Source organism: Gorilla gorilla, chromosome 6 (genome assembly GCF_029281585.2).
Source record: "Gorilla gorilla gorilla isolate KB3781 chromosome 6, NHGRI_mGorGor1-v2.1_pri, whole genome shotgun sequence".
NCBI classification, from domain to species: Eukaryota; Metazoa; Chordata; class Mammalia; order Primates; family Hominidae; genus Gorilla; species Gorilla gorilla.
The window spans coordinates 9810146-9836464 of record NC_073230.2 but is presented as its reverse complement, the minus strand read 5'-3'; the positions used below and the strand labels follow the sequence as shown (position 1 = coordinate 9836464).

The following is a 26319-nucleotide window of genomic DNA, read 5'->3' as shown; positions in this document are numbered from 1 at the left end:
AGCAGGGGTCCCAAACACCCCCCTCCCCGATGTCCTGAGCCCGCCAGCCGTGGGCACCCTGATACCCAGGAAGTCCCTCCACAGCAGGCCGGCTCCGGGAGATCCATGTCTACCGTAGCAAAGTTAAAACCAACACAAGGGCTTCAGAAATCCTTTATTTACGAATTATATGAAACAATGACAACTAGTACATTTAAAACAGTGGAAAGTTAATTTTTTTAGAATATCTGTTAAAAATCTGTCATTTGGTAGAACTGTGTGCCTTTCTTCTTTCGATGAAATCAGAAAAACTGTTTCTTGGCACACTAGAATTTAAGCAGCATGAGTGTAAACAAGAATTACTGATAAAATGTGCACTGGAGGGACACGGGATGAATGGCAGGACTGCGACAATTCTAGAATTGTAGAATCGCAGATGAGAGAAATGTAGGGCTCCTAAAAAAGAGAACGCACCAAGGCACCCTCCTCACACCTGGGAGACCCAGTGTGACCTGAGGCTCTAGGCCACTCCTCCAGGGTGGCAGGAGCCCGGGTCCTCTGCCCTGTGAATTACAGCCCCTCCCAGTCTCCAAACGTTGCCTTAGGTTTATAAATGGCCCTTGGCTGTGAGTTCTGAGGGCTGCCTCAGGTTTGACGAGTTGAAAAGAGGTGGATGAAACTGCAGGGTCACAGATGCTGGTGGGAAGTGAGACCCTGTCAACAGGAGGGGCTGAAATTACCCCAATTTGTGTGCTCCCTTCCCAACAGGAAACAAATTCAGAACTGGCCGGGCACGGTGGCTCAGTCCTGTAATTCCAGCACCGTGGAAGGCCAAGGCGGGTAAATCACGTCAGGAGTTTGAGACCAGCCTGGCCAACATGGTGAAACTCTGTCTCTACTAAAAGTACAAAAAATTGGCTGGGCGTGGTGGCGCATGCGTAGTCCCAGCTACTCAGGAGGCTGAGGCAGGAGCATCGCTTGAACCCGGGAGGCGGAGGTTGCAGTGAGCCAAGGTTGCACCACTGCACTCCAACCCGAGTGACCGTGCGAGACTCCATCTCAAAATGAAAAAACGGGCAGAACTGACCATTCTCAATACAAGTTTCCCAACGTGTCTAAGTCCAAGGAAAAGTCACAGGGCTCTCACCAGGGAAAATGACCAGCATCTTTCACAGAAAACAACGCAACAAGAGACTGTGGCATGACTAGCGCATCGCTGGACACAGGGTGGCCGAGTGTGCGTGACGACCGGACGGGACAGCGCCCTGCAGAGGTCTGGCTTGGCAAGCAGGCCCTTGCCACTGGCGAGGGAGGCAGGCACCAAGTTCAAGGTCTCTATCTACATTCAAAGAGAGGAGAAAGACGGGTTTTTCATACAAGTTTGCTTTTATTTCCACGTTCAACCTGCGGAGAAAACCGGCCACAACCTGCACAGTGGGGGTACGAGGCATGGCGGCGCCCTCCCGGTGGGTCTCCGGGACACGTCCAGCACTGCCTGCAATGGGGATGCAAGTCCTTCAACGGAAATGCTGCTCGGCTGTGTACAGGCACCGTGGAAACATCACTGGGCGCAGGAGAAGGTGCCGCCAGTGGCGTCGCTAAGTCTACGGAGCCAACGCCGGCGGTTCCGACAGAAAACTCCAAACGAGAAAGAAGTGGAAGCGGGTGCCTTAAATCCCCCACTGCAGACACCAGGGGCTGAAAGGCACAAAAATGTGTCGCAATGGCAGAATCCAGGCGCAGTCACAGTCCAGAGCCAGAGAGCACAGGGAGGAGGCGGGAGTCACGCGGCTTCCTGCAGGACGGCCTCGGCTCCACACCACACACGGCCGCACTGCAACAGAGGAACTGCGGCTCACACTCCGTCCTGCGGCTCAGCGCGGGAGCAGCAGGTGGAGTCCGTCCCCTGGATAGACAGGCATGGTAGCCCTAAACGGCACCACCTCAAAAGGCTGAGGGACCCCCTGAACATCGCCTTGGGGCTGACGTTGAGTCCCGCAAGAGGAGCCACCCCGGCCACAGAGAGCCGAGCCCATGTGCCACCCCTACTCGCTCATGGTCCCGCCCTGGGGACAGCAACCAGGCCACCCTCAGGCACCCCATTAGGCCTTCTGTCCCACATGTGCCCGTGCTGTGAGGTGTGGAGGCCTCCAGGACTCAGGAGCTCCCGCACTCTGCTCCCCAGCCCCTGACTTGGAAGGCTCTTGTCTCAGAACTGCTGAAACCAGAGTCACAGCCGCGCATGCCAGTGTTTCTTTCCAGTGGACACACCGCGGCCGTCACTAGCACAGGCGTCAGGAAACGGCCAGGCATGGCCACCCTCCTCTTCCTGGCACTTCCCAACACCTGGCCACAGCTCCTCCCTCACCCAGCACTGCCTGAAAGGCGCCATCTGCAATGTGGTCAGAGGGAGCAGTCGAGGCCACGTCGGCACCGACTCCACATTTCACACGAGGCTCAGCTAACCCTGGGCACATGACACTAGGGCTTCACCCTTCACCCCTGCCTTAAAGGAGGTGCTTCCTCAGTGACGGGGATAACTGAAGCAGCGTGAGAGCAGCCAACAGGACCCCCATCGCGCCCCCTGCAGACGCTCACCACAGCGCTCCAGGTCACTCCTGATTCCCGAGGGGGATGATTTCTTCAGTGACGAAGAACTCAATGGTCTCCTCTTCCCAGTCGTCCACGTTGCTGTCCAGCTCGTCAGTGTCCACCCCTGAGGGGACAAAGGGCGCAGATCACCCATGGGGGCACATGCCTAGTGGCACCGCCGAGGCCAGTGGGAAGGAACGCGGGAGTCCGCGGGCACCAGGGCCCATGGGCAGCGGAAGGGCCAGCTCCTGGGGACTGAGGGATCTCTAAGTTACCTCCTCGCAACTCCAGGCGCTCGTTTTTCTGCTCCATATAGAGCTCCTGGGCCATTTTCCGGTACTTCCGGAAATCTTCCATCATGGTGCGCCTTCTCTCCACCAATTCCTATGCATGAGGTTGGGGAAAGCACAGAACTGGTAAGACACGTGCCTCCCCATCGCGAAGAGCCCACACCCAGGCAGACGGTGCCAGAAGGACAGCATACGGAGGAGCTCAAGCAGGAATGGCCAGTCCATTCGTTCTCACTTTCCCCCCAACGCTGCCCCCCACCCACAAGGCAGCAGTAAGGTCACCAACTCCAAGTCCCCGTGCCAACCCCAGTTCCCCACTGCATCCCTCCTAGGGGGGAATAGAACCAGTGTCTTCGGGGCAGAGGCAACTCTGAGCACACACACAGCAGCCCCCCGCAGCCCCGCCTTTGCCGTGATGGCGGATGTCGCAGCACAGCCCTCACTTTGGGGAATGAGGCTCACCTTTGAGGCTTTGGACTGACTCAAACGATCCTTCTGTTCAAAGATCTTAGAGTATTTCTTCAGATCCTTTTTAATTTGCTGAAACAAAAGACCCATCACTCAGGATCTAACATTCAAAGCAACAAGCACAAATGCAGTCTTCAGAGTTGCCAACATGACATGACACCCAAAGTCATTCACAGAACACAGCTTCCCAGGAGCGCTCGCCTGTTCCTTCCTCCATGACACCGAGGGTCATTCACACAACACAGCATCCCAGGAGCGCTCGCCTGTTCCTTCCTCCATGACACCGAGGGTCATTCACACAACACAGCATCCCAGGAGCGCTCGCCTGTTCCTTCCTCCATGACACCGAGGGTCATTCACACAACACAGCATCCCAGCAGCGCTCGCGCCTGCTCCTTCCTCCATGACACCCAGGGTCATTCACACAACACGGCTTCCCAGGAGCGCTCGCGCCTGCTCCTTCCTCCATGACACCCAGGGTCATTCACACAACACGGCTTCCCAGGAGCGCTCGCGCCTGCTCCTTCCTCCATCTTTCACTTTGAGACGGACTTTCTCCCTGGGATTTAACCCTCCTCTTCGCTCTGACCTAAGACCATCGGCCTATTTTACCACAAAAATGTAAATCCCAGACAAGCCGCTTCTAATCCCAGCAGGACTTTTCAATGGCCCTGGCATCTTTTTATCCACCCCTCGGGTTCATGCAAAACTTCCCTAAACAAGCTGAAGGCCTCAGGTTACTATCCTAAAGCTGTTCTATTCCATTCAGTTCTCACTGTTCCTGCATCTCTTCAAAGCATCCTCGCAAATGTCATGTTTCTATCCCCCAGTCACCACCCTAACAATAACAGAAAAAACTGACACCTTTTCAACGCCACAATCGCCTCCATGTGCCCTGCACCCGGGGGTGAGGGCATGCTGACCTTGATCTGTTCCTGGCTCAGGAGTGTGGGAGGCCGGGGCCGCCACAGCAGCTGGCAGAAGCGGTCCTTGTTGTTCTTCTGCAGGAGGCGTCCCTGGAAAGTCCACAGCCAGTACGCATTGTCCACCTAGGCCAGGGCAGAGACACACCAGGACACAGAGGGGTCAGAGAGCCACAACCGTGACTATGTCACTTGCTGAACAAGGTCCTGGGTATCGGGGACACGTGTGAAGCAAACAAAGCTCTGCCTGTGCTGAGCTGACAGCAGGGGAGGTGGGCAGTCAATGAAAGACACCTCCATTATGCAACCGACCCGGAGTGGGGGGCACGGAGCAGCTGGAGCAGCGCTCATCACAGCACAGGCCTGCACATTCTGGCTGGCAATAAGAACCCCATGCTGGATGTAAGCTAACTGCCTCACTACTGCGCCACTGAACCCCGTGCTGGATTTAAGCTGGACTGAACCCTGTGCCAAATGGAAGCTAACTGCGTGGCACTACTCGCTGCTGAGCCCCGGGCCGGGTGTGGGCCGTGCGGAGCCCCAGGCCGGGTGTGAGCCAACTGCATCACTACACGCCGCCTGGTTCCGCTCTCCTCGTGGCAGGCCTCTCTCATGAAGGAGGGCGCCTTCACTGGCACTCAGCATAAACTCCTTGTTGCAGGCCGGCATTTTGGAAGCTAAGTGTTCATAACTCAAGGAGAGTGGTCAACAGCTTAAAAAGTCTCTTTTTTTTTTTTTTAATGGGGCTAGGGTTTGGCTATGTTGCTCAGGCTAGTCTCAAACTCCTGGGTTCAAGTGATTCTTCTACCTCTGCCTCCTGAAGTGCTGGGATTACAGGTGTGAGCCACTGTGCCTGGCCTAAAGTGATTTCAAGTGTCAAGGCAGGCCCCACCGCAGTGACATCTGAACATACCTGGACACAGGCTGTGATCAACATATCCTGATTCGAATGTGAAGATTTCTAACTCTAGACACTTGTAGTAATATTTGGGAAGTTGATATTCCTACAAATTCTATATCTCATTAAACAAATTACCCGAGTTTGGTTTCACAGGCTCTATTCGCATGGACTGGTTCAAGTGTCAGTGCCTCCATCAATGTTTTTACAAGTCACTAAATACTGAAAGTCCTCGACAAACTTAACCAGCAGTTTTGGAATAAGAGTTGTGGGTAACGCGGCAGCTGGACTCAACCACTGACCCCAAAACAGATCTTAATGTCTGCGGTTATGGAACTTTGTTCAGACTTCAAAGGAAACGACTCCTCTCTGCAGACATTCTCACTCCTTTTCAGGGGTCCCTGGGCCCAGGGTAAGACCCCCCACCTCCCCGCAACCATGAGCAGGGGCTGCTCCTGCACTCGGCGCCACCTCTTCTGCAACCCAGAATCCTCCTCCTCCTGCCACTAACACCAGCCAAGGCTTCTGTTCAACACAGGGGCTTGGTGCCCCTTCCCTGAGGTCCCAGGACAGCACCAGAGTCAGCAGCTAGCCAGCACTCCCTGCTTCTATCCACAGTCAAAGCTATGCCCCACAGGCCTGCACCTTATGGCTCCACCAGGACACAGAGGTGACGACGTAGCGCCCAGTAGGATCCCATTCGACGTCGGAAGCCATGTAGTGCTCTGCGATGTTCATGACCGTGCAGTCCGAAGTGTCCACAAACGCTAAGGCACCGTTCATACTGCAAAGACAGACAGGACCGTCAGGCTTCATGGAGACGCATACCTCCTGGCATCCCACTCCTGAGAGGTGCTGTGGCATGGGGTCCCCGGGGAGCCAGCCTCGGCGTTAACACGGAAACAAGCACAGCAACAGCCTCTGGTGGCCGCTGTGAGACTTACCAAATCACAGATGCAGAGTGTGCAGTGAGTATTACATACGTCTGCCATCATATTATTTTTACTGCAAATGTTATCTGAGGCTAAGTAAGCCTTCAAAAATACAGTAGCAAGTGTGGACAATGAAGCAAGGGACAGCAGCAACAAAAGGGTATTCTTTTAACTCAGAGCAGAAAGCTGGAAGCTTCTCCATGATTTCAACACACTGCTGGAACACAGCTGAGACCGACACTGTGACACCAACCACAAAGGTAAGGCAGCCTCACAGCTGTGTAATGAATACCCTTCCCACTAGAAGACAAGGGACTGACCCCTGGGGGGAGGTTACTGGATGGCTGGAAGGCACTTGTTTAACCACAGAGAACCACAACCCGCAGACGGGTCTGCCTGGTCACTTCACGAAAGCATCTGGGAGCGCTTATTTCACTCTGTGCGGGCTTGGCCTGAGTCCTGGAGTACTGTGGGTCTGCAAAGGTTCAATGAGGTCCCATCCACTGACACCGGGGCAACCCTTTCAGCGCACAATACTCCCTCTACCAAGAAGCTGGGTGCAGGCGCCTGAGGGGTCTCTGCCGCAGCAGAGCGCTACTCACAGGGCGGACAGGCTCAGAGCACAGACACCTACCTCCTCAGGCCCGCCAACACCACGAACTGTCCTTGGGGGCTCCAGAAGATGGTGTTCGCCTGCTGCTTGTCGAACATCTCTGAAAGGAAAGAGCGCGCCCGTCACGAGCTGCGAGGGCTTCCACAGTGCCGGGGCAGCCAAGGCTGGAGGACTTGGCCGTGCTCATGCTGCCCATGAGGGCAGAGCTGGTAATGCTGGACCACCTCGGAAAACAATTTTACAAAGTCCATCGCCAAGTACCCCCTAAGTCATGATCCATACTTTAAATGGGAAAAAAAAGAAGATGCGACAGGGGTATTTCAAAACAATACTATCTTATTTCCTGAGGTAACTGGACAAAGAATTCCCTTTACAGCAAATGTTCACTGCTGCAGGGACCCCAACAGAGAGATGTCAGAGACGTGTGACCCTGAAAGACCAAAGCCACTCTCCTAGCAACAAGGGGTCTTTGGATAAGCTGTGTGCCTGTTGAAACTGACTACAGTCATCATCTTTGCAGGTACTAACTCTTACTTCCGGAATGGATCTCGGGCAGAGCCGCTGGAACAGTGAGAAGTGAAGGCCAGCTGGGGCTGGCTCAAGTCCCCCTCAGAGCATATGCTCCCTGCATCTCAGAGCTGACAACCTGTGGCCTCTCTCCCCTCAGCCTGTGGTACATCCAAAAAAGAGGCATGCGGCAGGCTGACATGGGGAGGAGGGGAGGAGATGTGGGAGGGCAGTGCACCCTGGCAGGGGCAGGGGTCTCAGACTTGCACAAGCGAAAACCCCAACAGCCACGGGCATGGCATGGAGCCCATGCGGTGGCCCCAGCGTCCATGCCAAACCTCAGGAGAGGCGTGTCATGCAGCATGTTTGGAAGGTACAAAGTGCCTCTGCTTGCCTATGTTTTATGACCTAGAAGACTTACACAAGTCTCTGGACAGTCTGCAATTGCCCATATGTTTCTATCAACCAGAATTAATGAAACAGCCAATCTTGTGATCCACTGGCAACTGAAGGCACCACGCACCCTGCCAAGCTCTAGCAAAGTGAAAACTAAACTCCTCACAGAATCATGCTGTGAAAGGTGCGGCCAGGAGATTCCAACCCCTTCCTGGTACAGGGCCAAACCCATGGCTCTGCAGGAGGGCAGCTGGCAGCCAGAGTCCTGTGTGAGGAACACAGCCCATCGCCACCTCCTGGCTACCACACACACACCCCACGCCTATGAAGCAACAAGCAATGGCTCATTCAATCCCCGCGGGCACCGGGCTCTGTGCTGAGCAGAGACCCCAGGATGAAGTGAGGAGCTGAGGGCACAGGCGGCAGGTGCCGTGAGACGGGCAAGGGCCCCCGCACCACTGTGAGGAGCGAGCCCCAGGTGGGTGCAGTGTGGCGCCCCTGGAACCGGGTGCATGGGGGCAGAGTACAGCCGTGTGCAACAGCTCTGCGCACCCTGGTCAAAGGCACCCGACCCAGACTGGGGACTGGCAGGAGTATGTCCACAGGCAGTGACCCCAAGCCCAGGGAGAGCAGCTACAGCCAGAAGAGAAAAAGCTTCACTTGAGACGATGGCAGAGAATGGAAGCCTTGGAAATACTCGCCTAAACGTGAGGGCCCAACGGGGCTCAGAGAGACACCCTGCAAGGAGGCAGCACCTCCAGGCCATCGCTCACTTCCATCAGCCGAGCCCACACCCCATTCACACGCGAGTCCCGGCCTGCCCAGCAGTGGTCCTGGGCCAGTCAAATGCTCACTGCTGGGCAGCGACTGGGTCATCATCTGTGCTGACCTGCTCAGAAGAGGAAAGGGACCAGGTTACTTACTGATGAGTTCAATCTTCCCGTTGTTTTTGACGTGGTAGAAAGACACAGATATCCGCGGAGCCTCTCCGTGCAGCACAGCAAACTTACTTCCATTTGGTTCCCAGGCAAAGGCTATGATGGTTTCTAAAATGCACAAAACAGACCACTCCCTTTTTGGTCAATTCAGAACATAATGCTCTTAATTAGTTAAAATGTTCACTATTCAACCACAGAGAAATATCCCCCAACGTTTAAAAGTTCATTAAAAGGACGAGAGAGCAAGCAACAGCAGGAAAGGTGCACATTCCTGGAGTTTCAGAGACAGCTGCTTCCACTTGTGTGGAGTGACCTATGGGAAACTGCTCCCTTCCTGAGAGCAGGACACCCACAGCGGGACCGCAAGAGCCCGACATTGTCAGCAGCTGTGGATGCTGCTTCCCTCGCACCCAGTGTGCACCTACAGTGGGATCCTGACTTCCAGTCTCCCTACCTGGAAGGGCGGCCATGTTTCACATTTTCTCACCTATTTTTATCCTTCCTTCCTTTCTTCCATGGCAAAACAAAAAGCCAAACAAGAACACAGGCTGAATCTCTTTTCTGTTTTTTTTAGACAGGGTCTTGCTCTGTCACCCAGGCTGGAGTGCAGGGGCGCAATCTCAGTTCACTGCAACCTCTGCTCCTGGGCTCAAGTGATCCTCCCACTTCAGGGTCTCAAACAGCTGGGACTATCGGTGCGCACCACCACACCTGGCTAATTTTTTTAATTTGTTTTTTCTACAGAGAGGGTCTCACTATGTTGCCCAGGCTCTAAACATGTTCTGTGACCTGGAGATGGCTATTCATGGTGAAGGCTCACAGTCCTGACTCAGCTGCTCAGACAATGCCTCGCATGGAAGTGTAAAAGCCAAGAGTAAAACAGCACGTAGGCCCCATTCACCTCGAAGTGACTGAAATACAACTTGCCTTTCATTTCGACCACATCCACAGGTACCTGTTTCTCCCTCATTCGGAAAATTTCAAAATTTGTGACAACACCCTGTTTAAAAAAAAGGGGGAAGGGGTGACATTCTGGACAGTGAAAACATGAGAAAAGGTTTAAATCAAAGGTCAACTTCACAATGAAAGATTCAGTGTGCATGCCTGGTTCACACATGAGCATGTGCAGTGATGAAAGCCACAGCCCTCAGGATGGAAGACGGTTCTAAGGCTGGAGAACTGCCGGCACCACGTCTACTGGAAGCCACTGGACATGCATGAAGTAACTCTGACCCAGATCCCACCTCCAGGAGCCGCCCTGCCCCCCACACTTGAGCACAAGCAGTCCCAGGGTCCTCACTGCAGGCTGCAGGCCAGGGTCCTGAGGGCCCTAAAGGCCCACCAATGGGGCTGGGTAAACCATTCAGACAGTGGGGTGTCCTGTAGCCATAACCTTCAAGAAGTCCTGCCCTACTCCAGGAGTCTAAGGGGAAACTGCCCTGATGTCTATCAACAGAGGAAGGAGGCCAAGAAACGGGGTCCACCCAACAAGAGATTACTGCTGACACTCAGCACCGTGGACCAGCTGTGGGAACATTGTGCTCCGTGAAGGAGGTCAAACACAGAAGGTGGCATAGTATCCGATTCCAGCTGTGTGTTCAGAATAGGGAAATCATAGACATTCGTGATGCCAGGAGCTGGGTGGAGAGGCTGCTAATAGGTATGTTGTTTCTTTGTAGGGTGACAAAAACACTTATTTATTTATTTATTTATTTATTTTTGAGATGGAGTCTCACTCTGTCGCCCAGGCTGGAGTGCGGTGGTGCAATCTCGGCTCACTGCAAGCTCCGCCTCCCGGGTTCACACCATTCTCCTGCCTCAGCCTCCCGAGTAGCTGGAACTACAGGCACTTGCCACCACGCCCGGCTAATTTTTTATATTTTTAGTAGAGACAGGGTTTCTACTAAACCCTCGATCTCCTGACCTCGTGATGCCCTGCCTCGGCCTCCCAAAGTGCTGGGATTACAGGCGTTGAGCCACCGTGCCCGGCCTTTTTTCTATCTTTTAAAAATTATCTATGGAGATGGGGTCTCACTGTGTTTCCCAGACTGGTCTGAAACTCCTAGCCTCAAGCTATCCTCCCTCCCACCCCGGGGAGCCACTGCACCCAGCCGATGAAAACGTTCTGAAGTGAGTGGCGGTGGCTGCCTAACTCTAACACACGAAAAGCCACTGAACCGGCTCACCACTCTAAAGGGGTGTTTTCAGGCATGTGAATGACATGTCAATTAAAGCTTTCTTAACATAAAAGAAAGAGGAATACTTCCATTAGAGGGAAAACTCAGGAATTTCTTTTTTGTGTGAGACGCAGTCTGGCTCTGCCGCCAGGCTGGGGTGCAGTGGCGCAATCTCGCTCTGTTCACTGCAAGCTCTGCCTCCTGGGTTCAAGCGATTCTCCTGCCTCAGCCTCCCGAGTAGCTGGGACTACAGGAGCCTGCCACCACGCCCAGCTAATTATTGTACTTTTAGTAGAGATGGGGTTTCACACCACGTTGGCCAGAATGGTCTCAATCTCTTGACCTCATGATCCGCCCACCTCGGCCTCCCAAAGTGCTGGGATTACAGGCGTGGGCCACTACACCCAGCCAACTCAGGCAATTTTTTGATAAAATAAATATTAAATGATCAACCACCAAAAATAAAAAATAAAAAATAAATCTGAGTATACTACTCCTTGTGCTTAGAAAGAAAATAATATTCTCAGCCAGGCCTGGTGGCCCACGCCTGTAATCCTAGCCCTTTGGGTGGCCAAGGCGGGCAGATCACCTAAGGTCAGGAGTTCAAGACCAGCCTGGCCAACATGGTGAAACCCTGTCTCTAATAAAAATACAAAAATTAGCCAGGCGTGGTGGTGGACGCCTATAGTCCCAGCTACTTGGGAAGCTGAGGCAGAACAATCGCTTGAAACCAGGAAGCAGAGACTGCAGTGAGCCGAAATCGCACTACTGCACTACAGCCTGGTGACAGAGTGAGACTCCATCTCAAAAAAAAAACCATTAACACTCGCCGAACAATACGGTGGCCACTTCAGAGCTCAGGATAAGGAATCGCCAGTTCCTGTGGGAATCTACATACCTGGGTGCCTTTCGGAGTCCTATCTACTTTCACACACAAGTAGTCTCCGTTCTTCTGCCAATGGAGCTTGCAGTCCACCACATTGAACAGGTTCCTCACTCGGATCTCTTGCCTGGTAGGGAGCTGCATCAGGGTTACCCTGGCTGGAATATCTTTGTCTTCAGGCACCCAGAAGGCGATTATGTTACCACCAGGAGACCAAGAAAAGTCTCTGCAGAACAGGAAAACAAAATGTTAAAGCAAAGACCAAGCGATGACGAAACTGAAAAGCGGAAGAGAATAAAACAACTCATTTGCTATATAGAAGCTCAATGCTGTCACAGCTGACGCTGAGCGCTCCCTCTGCACAGCCACTGCTCTGGGCATGCCGCGCGACTTCACAGGTCCTCGCCAGGACCCTGTGGCACTGCTGTGCTCACTGTGACAAGCAGTGAATGCGGACAGAATATTAGCAACCCCACCATCACGTACAGACTCATACGGACTCCAGCCTGGGCTCCGTCAGCCCACTCTTAGACACCGCACACTGCTGCTTTGAGGCAAGTAAGTTTTAGGCTGGCGAATCTGGCTACATGTCATCTAAAGATTAATTAAGGTGCAAATGGGGAAAATGGCAAATCAAGTGTAAGGAATGAGCAAGAACAAGGGCAGCTCCGTCCACTTTATCAACTACAGAAGAGCTGCTGTAACGAAGGGCTCCGGAGCTCACCTACATGAAAAACATCTTTATACACGCTATGTGCTGTTTTGCATTTTTTGAGAACCAACGTCCTGGTCTTTTCATTTTATAAGCCATAGTTTTGCCCAAGAATGTAAAAACGAAAGAAGAAACATCAATGTCCTTGGATTGCTGGAAGTTCACTGCCGTGATACTGACCAGTCCCAAGTTTTCCGATAAATAAAAACATGCCCATTCTTTGCTAGTGAAAATGAGCTGAAGGCTCCCCAAACCCTGCCTCGGATGGAAGAGTACCAGGAAAACCTTTCACCTAAGCAGAGTCCCCTCTTTTCCTTAAAAGGCTGGAAACCCCACCCTCCTCAGTTTCTAGGTCAAAGACGAGGTAGATGGAAGGAAGCCGACTCAAGGCTCTGGCCTTGAAAATTCATTTCTAGGCACGGGAAAGGGGTCACTGAAGTGGTGCCTCGAGGGTGGCGGGCCCAGTGCTGAGCAGCCTTGCTGCCCATTGACTCAAGCCTCCATCCTTGCATCCAGAACAAACTCACCTTAGGCCGGGCGCGGTGGCTCACACCTGTAATCCCTGCACTTTGAGAGGCTGAGGCGGGCAGGTGGATCACTTGAGGTCAGGAGTTCGAGACCAGCCTGGCCAACATGGTGAAACCCCGACTCTTCTAAAATATACAAAAAATTAGCCGGGCGTAGTGGTTGCGCGCCTGTAATCCCAGCTACTCAGGAGACTGAAGCACCAGAATCGTTTGAACCTGGGAGGTGAAGGCTGCAGTCAGCTGAGATTGCGCCACTCTACTCCAGCCTGGGCAACAGAGTAAGACTCTGTCTCAAAAAAGATTTAAAAATGGCTGGGTGTGGCGGCTCACGACAGTAATCCCGACACTTTGGGAGGCTGAGGTGGGCAGACCACTTGAAGTCAGGAGTTCTGAGACCAGCTTGGCCAACACAGTGAAACCCCATCTCTACTAAAAATACAAAAATCAGCTAGGCATGGTGGCAGGCACCTGCAGTCCCAGCTACTTGGGAGGCTAAGGCAAGGAGAATCACTTGAACCCAGGAGGTGGAAGTTGCAGTGAGCCAAGATCGCGCCACTCTACACCAGCCTGCAAGACAGAGTAAGACTCTGCCTCAAAAAAAAAATTTTAAAAAAAGAACAAACTCACCGTTTTCTCTCCAACTGGTTAAGAACTGAGTGGCAGGCTGGGCATGGTGGCTCACGCCTGTAATCTCAGCACTTTGGGAGGCTGAGGCGGGCAGATCACAAGGTCAGGAGTTTGAGACCAGCCCAGCCAACATGGTGAAACCCCATCCCTACTAAAAATACAAAAATTAACCGGGCTTGGTGGCACACGCCTGTAGTCGCAGCTACTCGGGAGGTTGAGGCAGAAGAATCACTTGAACCCAGGAGGTGGAGGTTGCAGCGAGCCAAGATCGTATCACTGCACTCCAGCCTGCGTGACGGAGCGAGACTCTGTCTCTAACAACAACAAAAAGCTGAGTGCTAAAGGAGAGACAGCAAATAAAGGAAACCAACTGCAATGGACCACGTCTGTGTCCCCCAGATTCACAGGGTGAAATTCTAACCCCCCAGGGTGACGGCATGGGGTGGGACCTTTTGGGGGGTGGGAGGTCCTGAGGGGGAAGCCCTTGGGAATGAGATGAGAGACTTTACAGAAGAGGCCACGGAGGCCCTCCTCCAGGGAAGGCTGGACCGAGGGGCTGTCCACGAGGAGGGAGGTGGGCCCTCACCAGACAGTCTGCAGGCACCCTGACCTCAAGCTCCCAAGCTCCAGAACTGGGAGAAAGAAATCTCAGCTGTCATAAGCCACCCAGCCTATGGTATTGTGTTAAGCAGCCTGAACATACTAAGACACCAACTGATAAGAATACTCACTTTATCCCAGAGATCTTCAAACTCTTCTTGTCCAAAAGACCCATAGACTGCCCCAAAAAAAGGAAGGTTGCAGTTGAGTCAAATCATGTCAGTGTCTCAGAAACACACTTAACTTTTTACAAAAGGAAACAAGAGTCTGATGTGAGTTTGCCTAGGGGGCAGTGCACACAGAGGGTGACAGTGAACCCATCCACCCACCCGCCACCCAGGAACTGCAGTTCTGAAGCCCACTGCATTAACTCCCATCCAGGACTTCCCACGGCTGCACCAGGTGGGCAGGAGTGACTGAAGAGCTCTGCCCAGAGCAGGGGCAGTTAAAAAGGCACAGGGGACAGGCCTTTCCTACGCATCTGTGAAACCTCCTCCTCCTCTTCTAGCACAAATAAGGAAAGGCACCACACCCCGGTTACAAGCAAGGACCGGACGGGGCGTCTGCCATCACTGAGGCCACTTACAGGAGTTTCATAGATGCTAAGCGTATCCAGGGTCATTCTGGCAAAGAATTTGCCATCATGGCTCCACCTAAGAAAAACAGAAGTGCCAGGGTGTTCCCATGAAAAGACAAAGGCTACAGAGCTCGCTACAATGGTCCACTTACTTAAAAATAGGCCAATGGGCTGAGCTCTCACAGTGAAAACCCCTCTTCTTGTGCCCCGTAAGGATGTCCCAGATGATTATGGCCTGAGGGTCATCCTGCGTGTCCATCAGGGGGCTAAAGGTCACCAGGTACCTAGAAGAGAAGGGCAACACTGTACACTATCCTCCTCTCACGAGGGGATCACAGTCTGTCTGTGCGGCCAGAACACGCCGTCAGAACTCATGGTACCAGCTCTCTCCCCAAACCTCACACTGCCCGGCCCCAAGAAACCCAAGCGGAAGCGGGAAGCAGCGGCGCTTGTTCATTCTGGTGTCAATACGCTGCAGGCGCTCGGGTTTCTCCAAGATCAGCACAGAAGATCTCACCGATCCCACACAAGACTGCTAAGTGATCCAGAGGGTGGCGCAGTGTGGAACTCTATCTTTACCCATGTTTAATAAAGACTAACAAGGTAAAAAAATACGGCTGGGCGCAGTGGCACACACCTGTAATCCCAGCACTTTGGGAGGCCGAGGTGGGTGGATCACCCAAGGTCCGGAGTTTAAGACAAGCTTGGCCAACCATGGCCGACATGGTGAAACCCTGTCTCTACTAAAAATACAAAAATTAGCCAGGCGTGGTGGCAGGCACTTGTAATCCCAGCTACTTGGGAGGCTGAGGCAGGAGAATAGCTTGAACCCGGGAGGTGGAGGTTGCAGTGAACTGGTATCGTGCCACTGCATTCCAGTCTGGGCGACGAGTGAAACTCAGTTTCCAAAAAAAAAAAAAAAAAAAAGTCCCATCCAGTTCGAAAGCCAGCACAGGTCTGATGAGAAACTTCAGAGCCTGGGGGCTCCTCCCAGCCATGATTTACCTGACTGCTGGCTCGTCTGGAGCTACTGCACCTGCTTACTCAGTTCACACAAAGTGTGTAACAGACGGTCCCTTACAACACCAGAGGGGAAGGCAGACACAACCCATGAGGGCGAAAACAGAGTGGCCCCAGCTCGCCTCGCACTGCCTTCCACAACTGCCCCTTTCCCTAGAGTGGCCCCAGCTCGCCTCATACTGCCTTCCACAACTGCCCCTTTCCCTAGCAAGCCTCCGACAGCCGGATTAGCTAGATCAAAAATCACGGCTCGGCCAGGTGCGGTGGCTCACGCCTGTAATCCCAGCACTCTGGGAGGTCAAGGCAGGAGATCACCTGAGCCCAGGGGTTCAAGACTACCTTGTACAACAAAATGAGACCCCCATCTCTACAAAAAATAAAATTAGCCATATGTCATGGCGTGTGCCTGTGGTCCCCGCTACTCAGGAGGCTGAGGTGGGAGAACCGCTTGACCTGGGAGGCTGGGGTTGCAATGAGCCTGCAATGGTGCCACTGGGTGGCGCCAAGCCTGGGTGATAGAGGAAGGACAATTTATTATCTGTAAAATACGTGACCTTAGACTAGATCCTGAACTGAAGGACAGTAAATATTATACAGGACATTATTAGGTCAAGTAACAAAATCAGAATATGGCAATACACTGAAGTATTAAATGAATGGTAAATCCCTGAAGTCAGTACCCACACTATGGTCACACTAACAAAATCCTATTTCTAGGAATACACATTCAGGGCTAAAGGGACATGTTATTTCAACTTACTCCCAAATGGCTCAGGAAAAAATATCTGTACAGGAGATGATGACGTAAATGCAACCAAATGTGAGAAGATCTCAGTAAAAAGCTTATTAGCGTTCTCCGTACTCCCGTGTTTTTCTACTAAGTTTGAAATGCTACAGAATGAAAGATCACCTGTAGAAAGCTGGCATGGGGTGAAAAGCACAGACTCCCCTGTGTTTTTCTAGCAGCTTACCTTTCACAAGGTGAGAAGTCAATAAGCTGAACCCCTTGGTGGCTGAATCTCTGAATTTGCTTGAATTTCTCTCCCCCCCATAGAGCAATGCCTCTTTGATGAAAGGTAGCCAGGTAGGTGCCCTTAGGAGACCAACGCACATACGTCTCTGTCCATCTCTGCAGAAAAAGGCAGCGCCATCGTTAATACAACAAAATGGAAAACACAAAGACCCCTCCTACAATGAATCTATCCTACAATGAATCTGTTCTACAAACTTTTTTTTTTTTTTTTTGAGACGGAGTCTCGCTGTCTCCCAGGCTGGAGTGCAGTGGCACAATCTCAGCTCACTGCAAGCTCCACCTCCCAGGTTCATGCCATTCTCCTGCCTCAGCCTCCCGAGTAGCGGGGACTACAGGTGCCTGCCACCATGCCCGGCTAATTTTTTTGTATTTTCAGTAGAGACGGGGTTTCACCGTGTTAGCCAGGATGGTCTCAATCTCCTGACCTCGTGATCCACCCACCTTGGCCTCCCAAAGTGCTGGGATTACAGGCGTGAGCCACCGCGCCCGGCCTATTCTGCAAACCCTTAATAAGTGAAATACACAAAGCCTGTTCACTTCTCAGGATTTACTTCAAAGCTGGAAGAGGAATAAAAGAAGTTGTTTTCAGAAAGTAATCTCAAAGAAAATATAACGTCACCTGCTCTTCCAGTTTTCTGATAGAAACAAAGTTCCACTTTGTTAAGGAAATACAGGAGAGGTGAGTCCCCGCCCCCAGCGGCAGCAAATACACACCGCTCTTTCTTCAATTGAGACAGGGTCTTTTACGTCATTCCAGAATATGGAAGTGCGGTCTCCACTCTCAAAAATCACACTGTACTGATCTCTGCATTCTGCCTCTTCAAGCCAGTAACGTAAGTTCCCCTTAAAAAAAAAAAAAAAAGGCAAGGAATATAACATTTCATTAATTTTAATAAAAAACTCATTCACAACTATTGCTCTTAAAGATATGACAAGTTCCGTCCACATCTTAACTCCCAAGTCACACCCTAACCTCAAGTCAAGACACCGTCTAGCATTTCTTTTCTTTTTTTTTTGAGACAGAGTCACGCTGTTGCCCAGGCTGGAGTCCAGTGGCACAATCACAGCTCACGGCAGCCTCAACCTCCCAGGCTCAAGTGATCCTCCCACCTCAGCCTCCCAAGTAGCTGGGAATACAGGTGCATGCCAGGCCCAGCTAATGTATGTATTTATTTACTTTTTGTAGAGGCGGGGGTCTCACTTTGTTGCCCAGGCTGGTCTTGAATTCCTGGGCTTAAGCGATCCTCCCACCTCAGCCTCCCTAAGTGCTGGGATTGCAGGTGTGACCCACCACACCCAGCAGCATTTCTTTAAACCACTGAGATGTATGTTTCAGGCCACTCACCAGGTCTTTGAAAGGCTGTTTCTCTGGAATATCCCACTCGTCACTGATGGTCATATACCTGGAGAAGAAAGGAGACTGCTGAGCCCCACGCCCTGACGACCAGAAAGACCACCCCGTGGGGGCTCCAGCATGGCCCTGCTGTGCTCCTGCCTGCCCGCCCCCAGGGCTGCAACTGGCATAACGGGGAGGGGTGCTGTAGGCCAGAAGCGTGGGGCAGGGCTGTGAAATGGCTCTGCCGCAGCCTGACCAGAAAGGATGTGAACAACCTGACAGACACCAGCACCGAGAAGCACCAAGCCACCCGCACACAGCCAGTCAGTTGCACATCAACGTCCACTTCCTTGTGGCCAAGTCTGAACTCACTTGTCAAAATCCGTGAAGAGGTTGACCCGGAATGTGTGCTGCTTGTCAAGCTTGTAGCCGTCAGCGTTCTTCACGGCATCCACAGCGTGGGCAGGGGACGCGTACTCCAGGAAAATATACCTGAGTGAGAGAGGGCCGTTGGCACACACCCACACTGTAAGGCTAGGCAGGTATGCGCTGTCCGCCCCACCCCTCTCCACGGACAAACCCTCGGTGCCAGGAGTATCTGTGCTGCTCTTCCTGCCTCCAGCCTAAGGCAGTCACACGGGGGACAGATCCACAGCCAGGGAGCTCCTAAGTGAGAGGGAAACCCTAACCAGAAGATCCGAAGTCCCTAGTTTTATTATCATAAATTATAGAAAAGTTAATCAAAACGACTGTGGCGATGGTTTCGTGATATGTACACATCAAAATCTATTGAATTGTACGCTTTAGAACTATGCAGATTTATTGTATATCAATTATCTCAATAAAGCTGTTTAAAAAAAAATCTTGGCTGGGCCCAATGGTTCACACCTGTAATCCCAGCACTTTGGGAGGCCAAGGTGGGCAGATCACTTGAGGTCAGGAGTTCGAGACCAGCCTGGCCAACATGGTGAAACCCTGTCTCTGCTAAATATACAAAAATTAGCCGGGCATGGTGGCACATGCTTGTAATCCCAGCTACTCAGGAGGCTAAGGCAGGAGAATCGCTTGAGCCTGGGAGGCGGAGGTTGCAGTGAGCCAAGATCGTGCCACTGCACTCCAGCCTGGGTGACAGAGCAAGACTGTCTCAATAAATAAATAAATAAATATATAAGCAAGCAAGCAAGCCAGGCGTGGTAGTGTGCGCCTGTAATCCCAGCTACTTGGGAGGGTGAGGCAGGAGAATTGCTTGAACCCGGGAGGCGGAGGTTGCAGTGAGCTGAGATCACACCACTGCACTCCAGCCTGGGCAAGAGTGAGACTGTCTCAAACAAACAAACAAAAAAACTTAAAAGTAGTCTAATATTGTGTATTACAGGCAAGATTAGAAAGAAGCTCAGAGAGGCCGGGCGCGGTGGCTCAGGCCTGTTATCCCAGCACTTTGGGAGGCCGAGGCGGGTGGATCACAAGGTCAGGAGATCGAGACCATCCTGGCTAACATGGTGAAACCCCGTCTCTACTAAAAATACAAAAAATTAGCTGGGCGTGGTGGCGGGCGCCAGTAGTCCCAGCTACTTGGGAGGCTGAGGCGGGAGAATAGTGTGAACCCGGGAGGCGGAGCTTGCAGTGAGCCGAGATTGCGACACTGCACTCCAGCCTGGGCGACAGAGCGAGACTCCGTCTCAAAAAAAAAAAGAAAGAAAGAAAGAAAGAACCTCAGAGAATGTTTCATTATAACACGAGTAACTGAGGGTCAAGAGGCCATCCTTCAACTGACTGCCCAACATAGAAAATGCAGCAGCATTACCTGTATTTGATAATTTTTCTAGAAACTAAAACTATTCTAGTTAGTTTTTACTTTATTTATTTATTTTAGAGACAGAGTCTTGCTCTGTCACCCAGACTGGAGTACAGCTACGTTATCATAGCTCACTGCAGCCTCCAACTCCTGGCCTCAGGCTTCAAGAGTGTTGGGAGTTTATGCATAAGCCACCATGTTGGCCTATTCTAGGTAATTTTAAAAACTTTAAAACCTTAACTTAAAAAAACAAACTTTATCATCTTCTCATCCACTGCTCTGGATAGCTTCCAGCTGAGGGCGGCCTGAAGAAGTGAACGGCCCACGTGCCTGGGCAAGGCAGGAGCTGTGTTTGCAAGGAGCTCCTGCAACACTCCCTCATCACGACGTGCCAGACACAGATGATACTTCTCCAACAGGAGAACACTCACCCTTTTGTCTTCCCATCCTCTTCAGGATAAAAATCATTTGTGATTTTCCCAAACTTGGAAAAGATCTTGTGGATGACATTTTTGAGTTTCTCAAGTCGGTCGGGTCCCACCTGAGGGACATTGTCCACTACAATCACCGAATCGATTCCATCTGCTTCCTGGGGCCGATCTTTGAGTACATCTCCCAGTAATTCTGAACAAGAGAGATTTTTCAAATGATCATTTTTACAAAGAAAAATATTAATACATTAACTGAGCACACTAAAGAAGTCTTCAAGAAGAGACAATGAATTGTCTAAATGCTTTCACTGTGAGCAAAAGAAATCCTAACCCTAGCTTGTTTCAGATTTTAAACATGACAGCTGGGGGGACTGGAACTCTCCTCTCTCCCTTTGATGGAAATGTAAACAGTCAAGACAGGTCAATTAAGTTCTGGCAATAACCAAAGACTACAGGAGAATAACAGTGAAAAGCTTTTAACAATGCAAAATGCAAATGAAGAAGACCATCTCAAGAATATCCACTATTAGATCTTCCAGAGATGCCTAAATTTTGAAAGGTTTGTTGCAACATCTAGGCAGGCAGAATCCCATCCCAATGTCAATGAAAACTGACTTTTTACAGAAGATTTTAGCAAACAAGTAAATATTTAAATGCTCAATATATTCACAGCACATTTGTGCTGTGAATACAAATTACCAGAAATTATTCAAGGAGGAACCCTCTCTCGAGTGAACTGGGATGAAAGTAGTAACTCTTCTCCCACCTCCTGTTCCCAGTGATTTTCATGTTTTCAGGCCGTGAACTGGATGGCCATTCACAGGGGATTGGGAAAAAACCCAAAGAGGAAGCGCGTCTGGGGTGAGCTTCCCCACCTCTCTCCGCTGCAAAGAGCCCACCACCAGGCACCTTTGTCCAGAACAATCTTTACCCAATATTCCTTAGGTTAAAAAGCTCTAAGGATAAACAACTGAACTGCAGGAGACAGGGATGTGACAGTGTCTTTCCTACTCACGTAACACTCAACACAACGCCTGACACCGGACGTGGGTGTCTCATCAAGCAGTTCTCCAGGGGCCACCAGCTGGGTGTCCTCTAACTTAATCCAATTCAGACACTATCTACCGGGAATTAGCATCACATCCCACAGGCTGAAGGCTCAGCCCTAAAGACTGGCCCCCATTTCAGATGGCAGTCGCAAGTAGTGGGCTGTCACCTCCGGTTCTGACCGACAGGCTACAAAGCAGGGCTCCCACTATCCCCCGCTTCTTGGGTTCCATTAATTTACTGCAGCAGCTTACAGAATTCAGAGAGCTAGGTTTGCCAGCTTATTATAACGGACGTTACAGAGGGTACAGACGAAAAGGCAGATGGAGGAGAAGCGCAGAGCCTCCCTGTGCTCTCCAGGCCACCACCCTGCAGGAGCCTCCACCTACTCCGCTGCATGGAGCCCCCTGAACCCGGTCCTTTTGGGTTTCTATGAAGATCTCATTATAGAGGCGTGATTAATGACATCACTGAGCACCGGTGACCAACTCAACTTTCAGCCCTCTTCCTTCTGGGTGGCAGGGGGAGACCTAAAAGGTCCCACCCTCTAATCACGTGGTTGGTTCCCTGGCAAGGAGCCCCAGCCATCAATCAACTCCTCCTCTACAAAAAGACTTTGGAAATTACAAGGGTTTAGACGCTGAGTGCCAAGAACCAGGCAGAGCCCAAATACACATTTCTTATTATATCACAAAGAGCCTTTTTGAAAAACACTATCAGGGCAGAGACGGGCACTTAAACCAGGAGACTGGACAATATACAAGCTCCTGAAACAACTTTTTTTTTTTTTTGTAAAGAGACAGGGTCTTGTTATGCTGCCCAGGCTAGCCTCGAACTCCTGGGCTCTAGCAATCCTCCTGCCTCGGGACTACAGGTGGGAGCTGCCACCCCCACTGAGATTAAATAACAGTATTTGTTTCTTAGTGGTACGTGAAGCTGTTCCTGATGTGATGAAATGCCTCGCAGGGCTGCTGGAAAGCATCACGTGTCAGAATTTAGAACACGGCCAGGCTCAGTGGCTCACGCCTGTAATCCCAGCATTCTGGGAGGCCGAGGCAGGCAGATTACCTGAGGCCAGGCGTTCAAGACCAGCCTGGCCAACATGGTGAAACCTGTCCCTAATAAAAATATGAGAAAATTGATCCAAGCATGGTGGTGGGTGCCTGTAATTCCAGCTACTGGAGAGGCTGGGGCAGAAGAATCACTTGAATCCAGGAGATGGAGGTTGCAGTGAGCCAAGATCATGCCACTGCACTCCAGCCTGGGCAACAGAGTGAGACTCCATCTCAGATAATAATAATAATGTTAATTCCAACATACTAAATATGCAGATGTCCGAAAATATTCTTTACTGTATTTATTGTCAAAAGTTGGCTGGGCATGGTGGCTCACTCCAGTGACAGAGCAAGACTCCGTCTCAAAAAAACACTTTCGGAAATATTGAAAACTGACCCAGCATGGTGGCTCACGCCTGTAATCCCAGCATTTTGGGAAGCCAAGGAAGGCAAATCACATGAGGCCAGGAGTTCGAGACCAGCCTGGCCAACAAGGCAAAACCCCGTCTGTATTAAAAATACAAAAAGTAGCCAGGCATGGTGGCACATGCTTATAATCCCAGCTACTTGGGAGGCTGAGGCAGGAAAATCGCTTGAAGCGGGGAGGCAGAGGCCGCGGTGAGCCATTGCACTCCAGTCCGGGCAAGAGAATGAGACTCCGTCTCAAAAAAAAAAAAGGAAATATTGAAAATGCTGCCTTAAAAAATAATCGCCGTTTTATTTTCAACGATGCTAAAATTGAGACGAACAAGAGAAAAAAAGGGAAAAAGGCAGTTGCCAGTCACTGCAGTGCCGGACACCCTGCTATGGAAACTAGTCAAATCCTGGGGTAACTTCTAAAGCACTTACCATACAATTAAATGGCCTGACAAGCCTGATCTGAATTTATAAGGCTGCAATAAAAAGCTCAGCTTTTACACAAACTGCGTACTCCTTCCCACAAGCTCAAAGCGTCTAGTCTAGGAGAAACTGCCCACACCTAGGAAGGAAATAAATGAAGTAACTACACCATGAAGACACATCGCCTTGATCACTCTCAGCCCAAGCATCGGTTACACGTGGCTCACGGATTCCCAAGCGGTCTCCAGGAAAAACAGAAGAGAACAATTCTCAACACTAAATAGCAAATAGAAAGAGAAAGAATAGTTAATGAGCCAAAAAAGACATTTAGAGTTAAAATCCTGGATCAGCTGAAACATTGAACTGAAAGGATGATCACAGTTTGAGATGCTAATCTGCACTAAAAAAATAATAAGGCAAGACAGGGACTCCAGGCCACCTCTGGCCTGCTCCTTGGAAGACTCGGCCCTTCTGGAAAGAACTGATACAGTCACGTACTGTCTTGCACATCGACCCTGAAGGGCAGCTCTTCTCATAAAGCACAAAACCTGCGTTACCACAACCAGGAGGGCCATGACAAAGTCGGCTTCCTGAGCCTTAGTCCTCAGGACCAGATGCCTCACCTGTCACTCTGGCCAACACTGCACCTTCAGGGCCACGTGGGCCCGCTGAGGACCCACAGCCGTCACCCAGCCTGGCCAACCCTGTCGTCATATTAGCATCCTCTGACTCTTCCCAATTCCAGAAGTAATTTACGTATTAGAAATCTGTGAATTCGATGGGCTCAAATAATGCTTTTAAAAAAAATAGCAGAATATCCAAGGGCTCAAAATAATCATCACACGAAAAGTTTTGATTTTTTAACTGTAATAACAATTGAAGCGTTAGAAAGAACACTGTTCTGAGCAGGAGAGTCTGGTGGGCCAAGCAGTACAGACCCACTGGGAATTCTCAGCAGCCTACTCCACCTTCAGGGACAAGTTTCCTCAGGACTGAGGGGCGTAGACTAGATGTCCCCAAAGTCTTTAGTTTGTGGTGTCCTTCCTGCTTTTCATGCTAAAATGTCTTTTATGAAAAAAAAAGTGCAATATAATAATGGTCACAGTAACCGACAGTGTTTTTATTTTTTAATTTTTCACTTTTTGAGACAGGGTCTCACTCTGTCGCCCAGGCTGGAGTGCAGTGGTGGGATCTCGGCTCACTGCAACCTCCACCTCCTGGGTTAAAGTGATTCTCGTGCCTCAGCCTCCCAAGTACCTGAGACTACAGGTGTGCACCAGCACACCTGGCTGACTTTTGTATTTCTGATAACCTTTTTTTCTTTTTCTTTTTTTTTTTTTTTTTTTGAGACGGAGTCTTGCTCTGTCGCCCAGGCTGGAGCGCAGTGGCAGGATCTCGGCTCACTGCAAGCTCCGCCTCCCGGGTTCACACAATTCTCCTGCCTCAGCCTCCCAAGTAGCTGGGAAATACAGGTGTCCGCCACCACGCCCGGCTAATTTTTTTGTATTTTTAGTAGAGACGGGGTTTCACCGTGTTAGCCAGGATGGCTTCGATCTCCTGACCTCGTGATCCGCCCGTCTCGGCCTCCCAAAGTGCTGCGATTACAGGCGTGAGCCACCGCGCCCGGCTCTCTGATAGCCTTTTAAAAATACGTTTAAATTATAAATTGGCAACTCCATGTTATTCCAGAAATTGTCTTGGTGTATCGCTGGCTACATCAGCAAGGGTATTTTTATTTTTCTCACTCTAGTATCAACTTAGCCAATCTGCAGAGGCTGATGTGTTCCCAACTTACAGGCTTAAGAGAGCTAAAAAACAAAAGAAAAACAAATGAGACCAGCTCTCATCAGAAGTAGCTTTAGGAAAAAATTTCTCCGAGACAGGAAGCAGAAATATGCCTGTAAATCCAATCAAGGTTGAGATGAAGGCAAAGCTGGCTGTTATCGGCAATATTAAAACCTGGAAAAATAACTCCCTTTATAGATTTAGCGCAAGAAATAAAGAAGAATCAAACTGGAATTTCACAGGGTGCCTGTCCCACTAAGGAAGTCTCTGGAGATGGACAATTCTGAGGGGCAGGAGGACAAAATCACTGGCTCTGCCACAAGCTGTTCCTCCGATCCACACCTTGGGAGGTCTCACTGGTCAGCTCTGGGGACACGTAGACCCGCAAACCTGACACCGGGTCTTCGGTTTTTGTCGTACCCCCAGCGGCTACACTCACAGCACACCCAGCCATAACGGAGTACCTCATGTGCCCTCTCCCACCCTCTCAGATTTCTGGTTGTCATGCAAATGCCTGGCTCCCGAAGTGAGCTCCATCCTGTCCCCTTTTAAAGGAAAGAAAAGGGGAGGCGCTGGGCTGTCAGAACACTTCCAGGGCACTCGGGAACCCCTCCCTCGGTGGCTTCTCAGGAACACACGGACACCCTCGCTGGAACTTCTGCACGAACCGGTAGCACAGCCCGACGACATCTCCCACCTCGGGAACCCCAGCCCCGCCCCGGGCGCCCTCACCTTCCTCGCTCACGTCGTCCACGAAGTCCTCGGGGTCGCTGAAGGAGGGCTCGTCCGCGTCGCCGTTCTCCAGCGCCCGGGGTTCGGCCTCGGCCGCTCTGCCCTCGTTTCCTCCCGCGTCCTCGGACACCGCCTGGGCCCGGCTGTCGGAGCGCTCGTTCCGAGTCTGCTCTCCTGGGGCCTCGCCCTGTGCCGGGACAGGGGGCTCAACATGCGACCCGGGCGGCTCCTCGGCGGCCGGCGGCGAGGGCGACTCGGACGGGCCGGAGGCTGCCTCTGCCTCGGCCGCTGGCTCGGTCCTCACCTCGGGCTCCGGCCCGGCCTCCGCGACCCCCACCTCCTCACTGGAGGCCTCGGTCCCCGCGGCCTCCGGAGCGCCGGGCCCCGCGGGCCGCAGCAGCCCCTCGGCTGGCGGCGGCTCGGCGGCCGGCTGCTGCTGGCCGGGCTCGGCGCGCTCCTCGGCCGCCTCGGGCACCGCCACGTTCTCCGCGTCCTGCATGGGCCCAACGCTGCCTACTCGCAGGGCTCCGCGGCCGCCGCGCTTCCGACTCTCCCAGGCCGCACCGCGCGCCGCGCCGGCTACAGCCCAGCCATGTGCGTGCGACG

General features: G+C 51.6%; 1 protein-coding gene across 1 annotated transcript; it reads right to left on the bottom strand.

Annotated features, from left to right (window-relative positions):
• Window positions 1–1346: 1346 nt before the first annotated feature.
• On the bottom strand, window positions 1347–26308 carry EIF3B (eukaryotic translation initiation factor 3 subunit B). The gene is made up of 19 exons (XM_031013151.3): window positions 25714–26308; window positions 20255–20447; window positions 18401–18520; window positions 18038–18095; window positions 17407–17535; window positions 16631–16788; window positions 14792–14923; window positions 14649–14715; window positions 14194–14240; window positions 11612–11822; window positions 9464–9536; window positions 8522–8644; window positions 6717–6795; window positions 5796–5934; window positions 4253–4378; window positions 3324–3401; window positions 2847–2955; window positions 2578–2695; window positions 1347–1677 (listed from the first exon to the last, which is right to left on the bottom strand). The coding sequence occupies exons 1-18, from the start codon at window positions 26210–26212 to the stop codon at window positions 2592–2594; spliced, it is 2445 nt and encodes an 814-aa protein (XP_030869011.1). The 5' UTR covers window positions 26213–26308; the 3' UTR covers window positions 1347–1677; window positions 2578–2591.
• Between the last annotated feature and the right edge of the window lie 11 nt (window positions 26309–26319).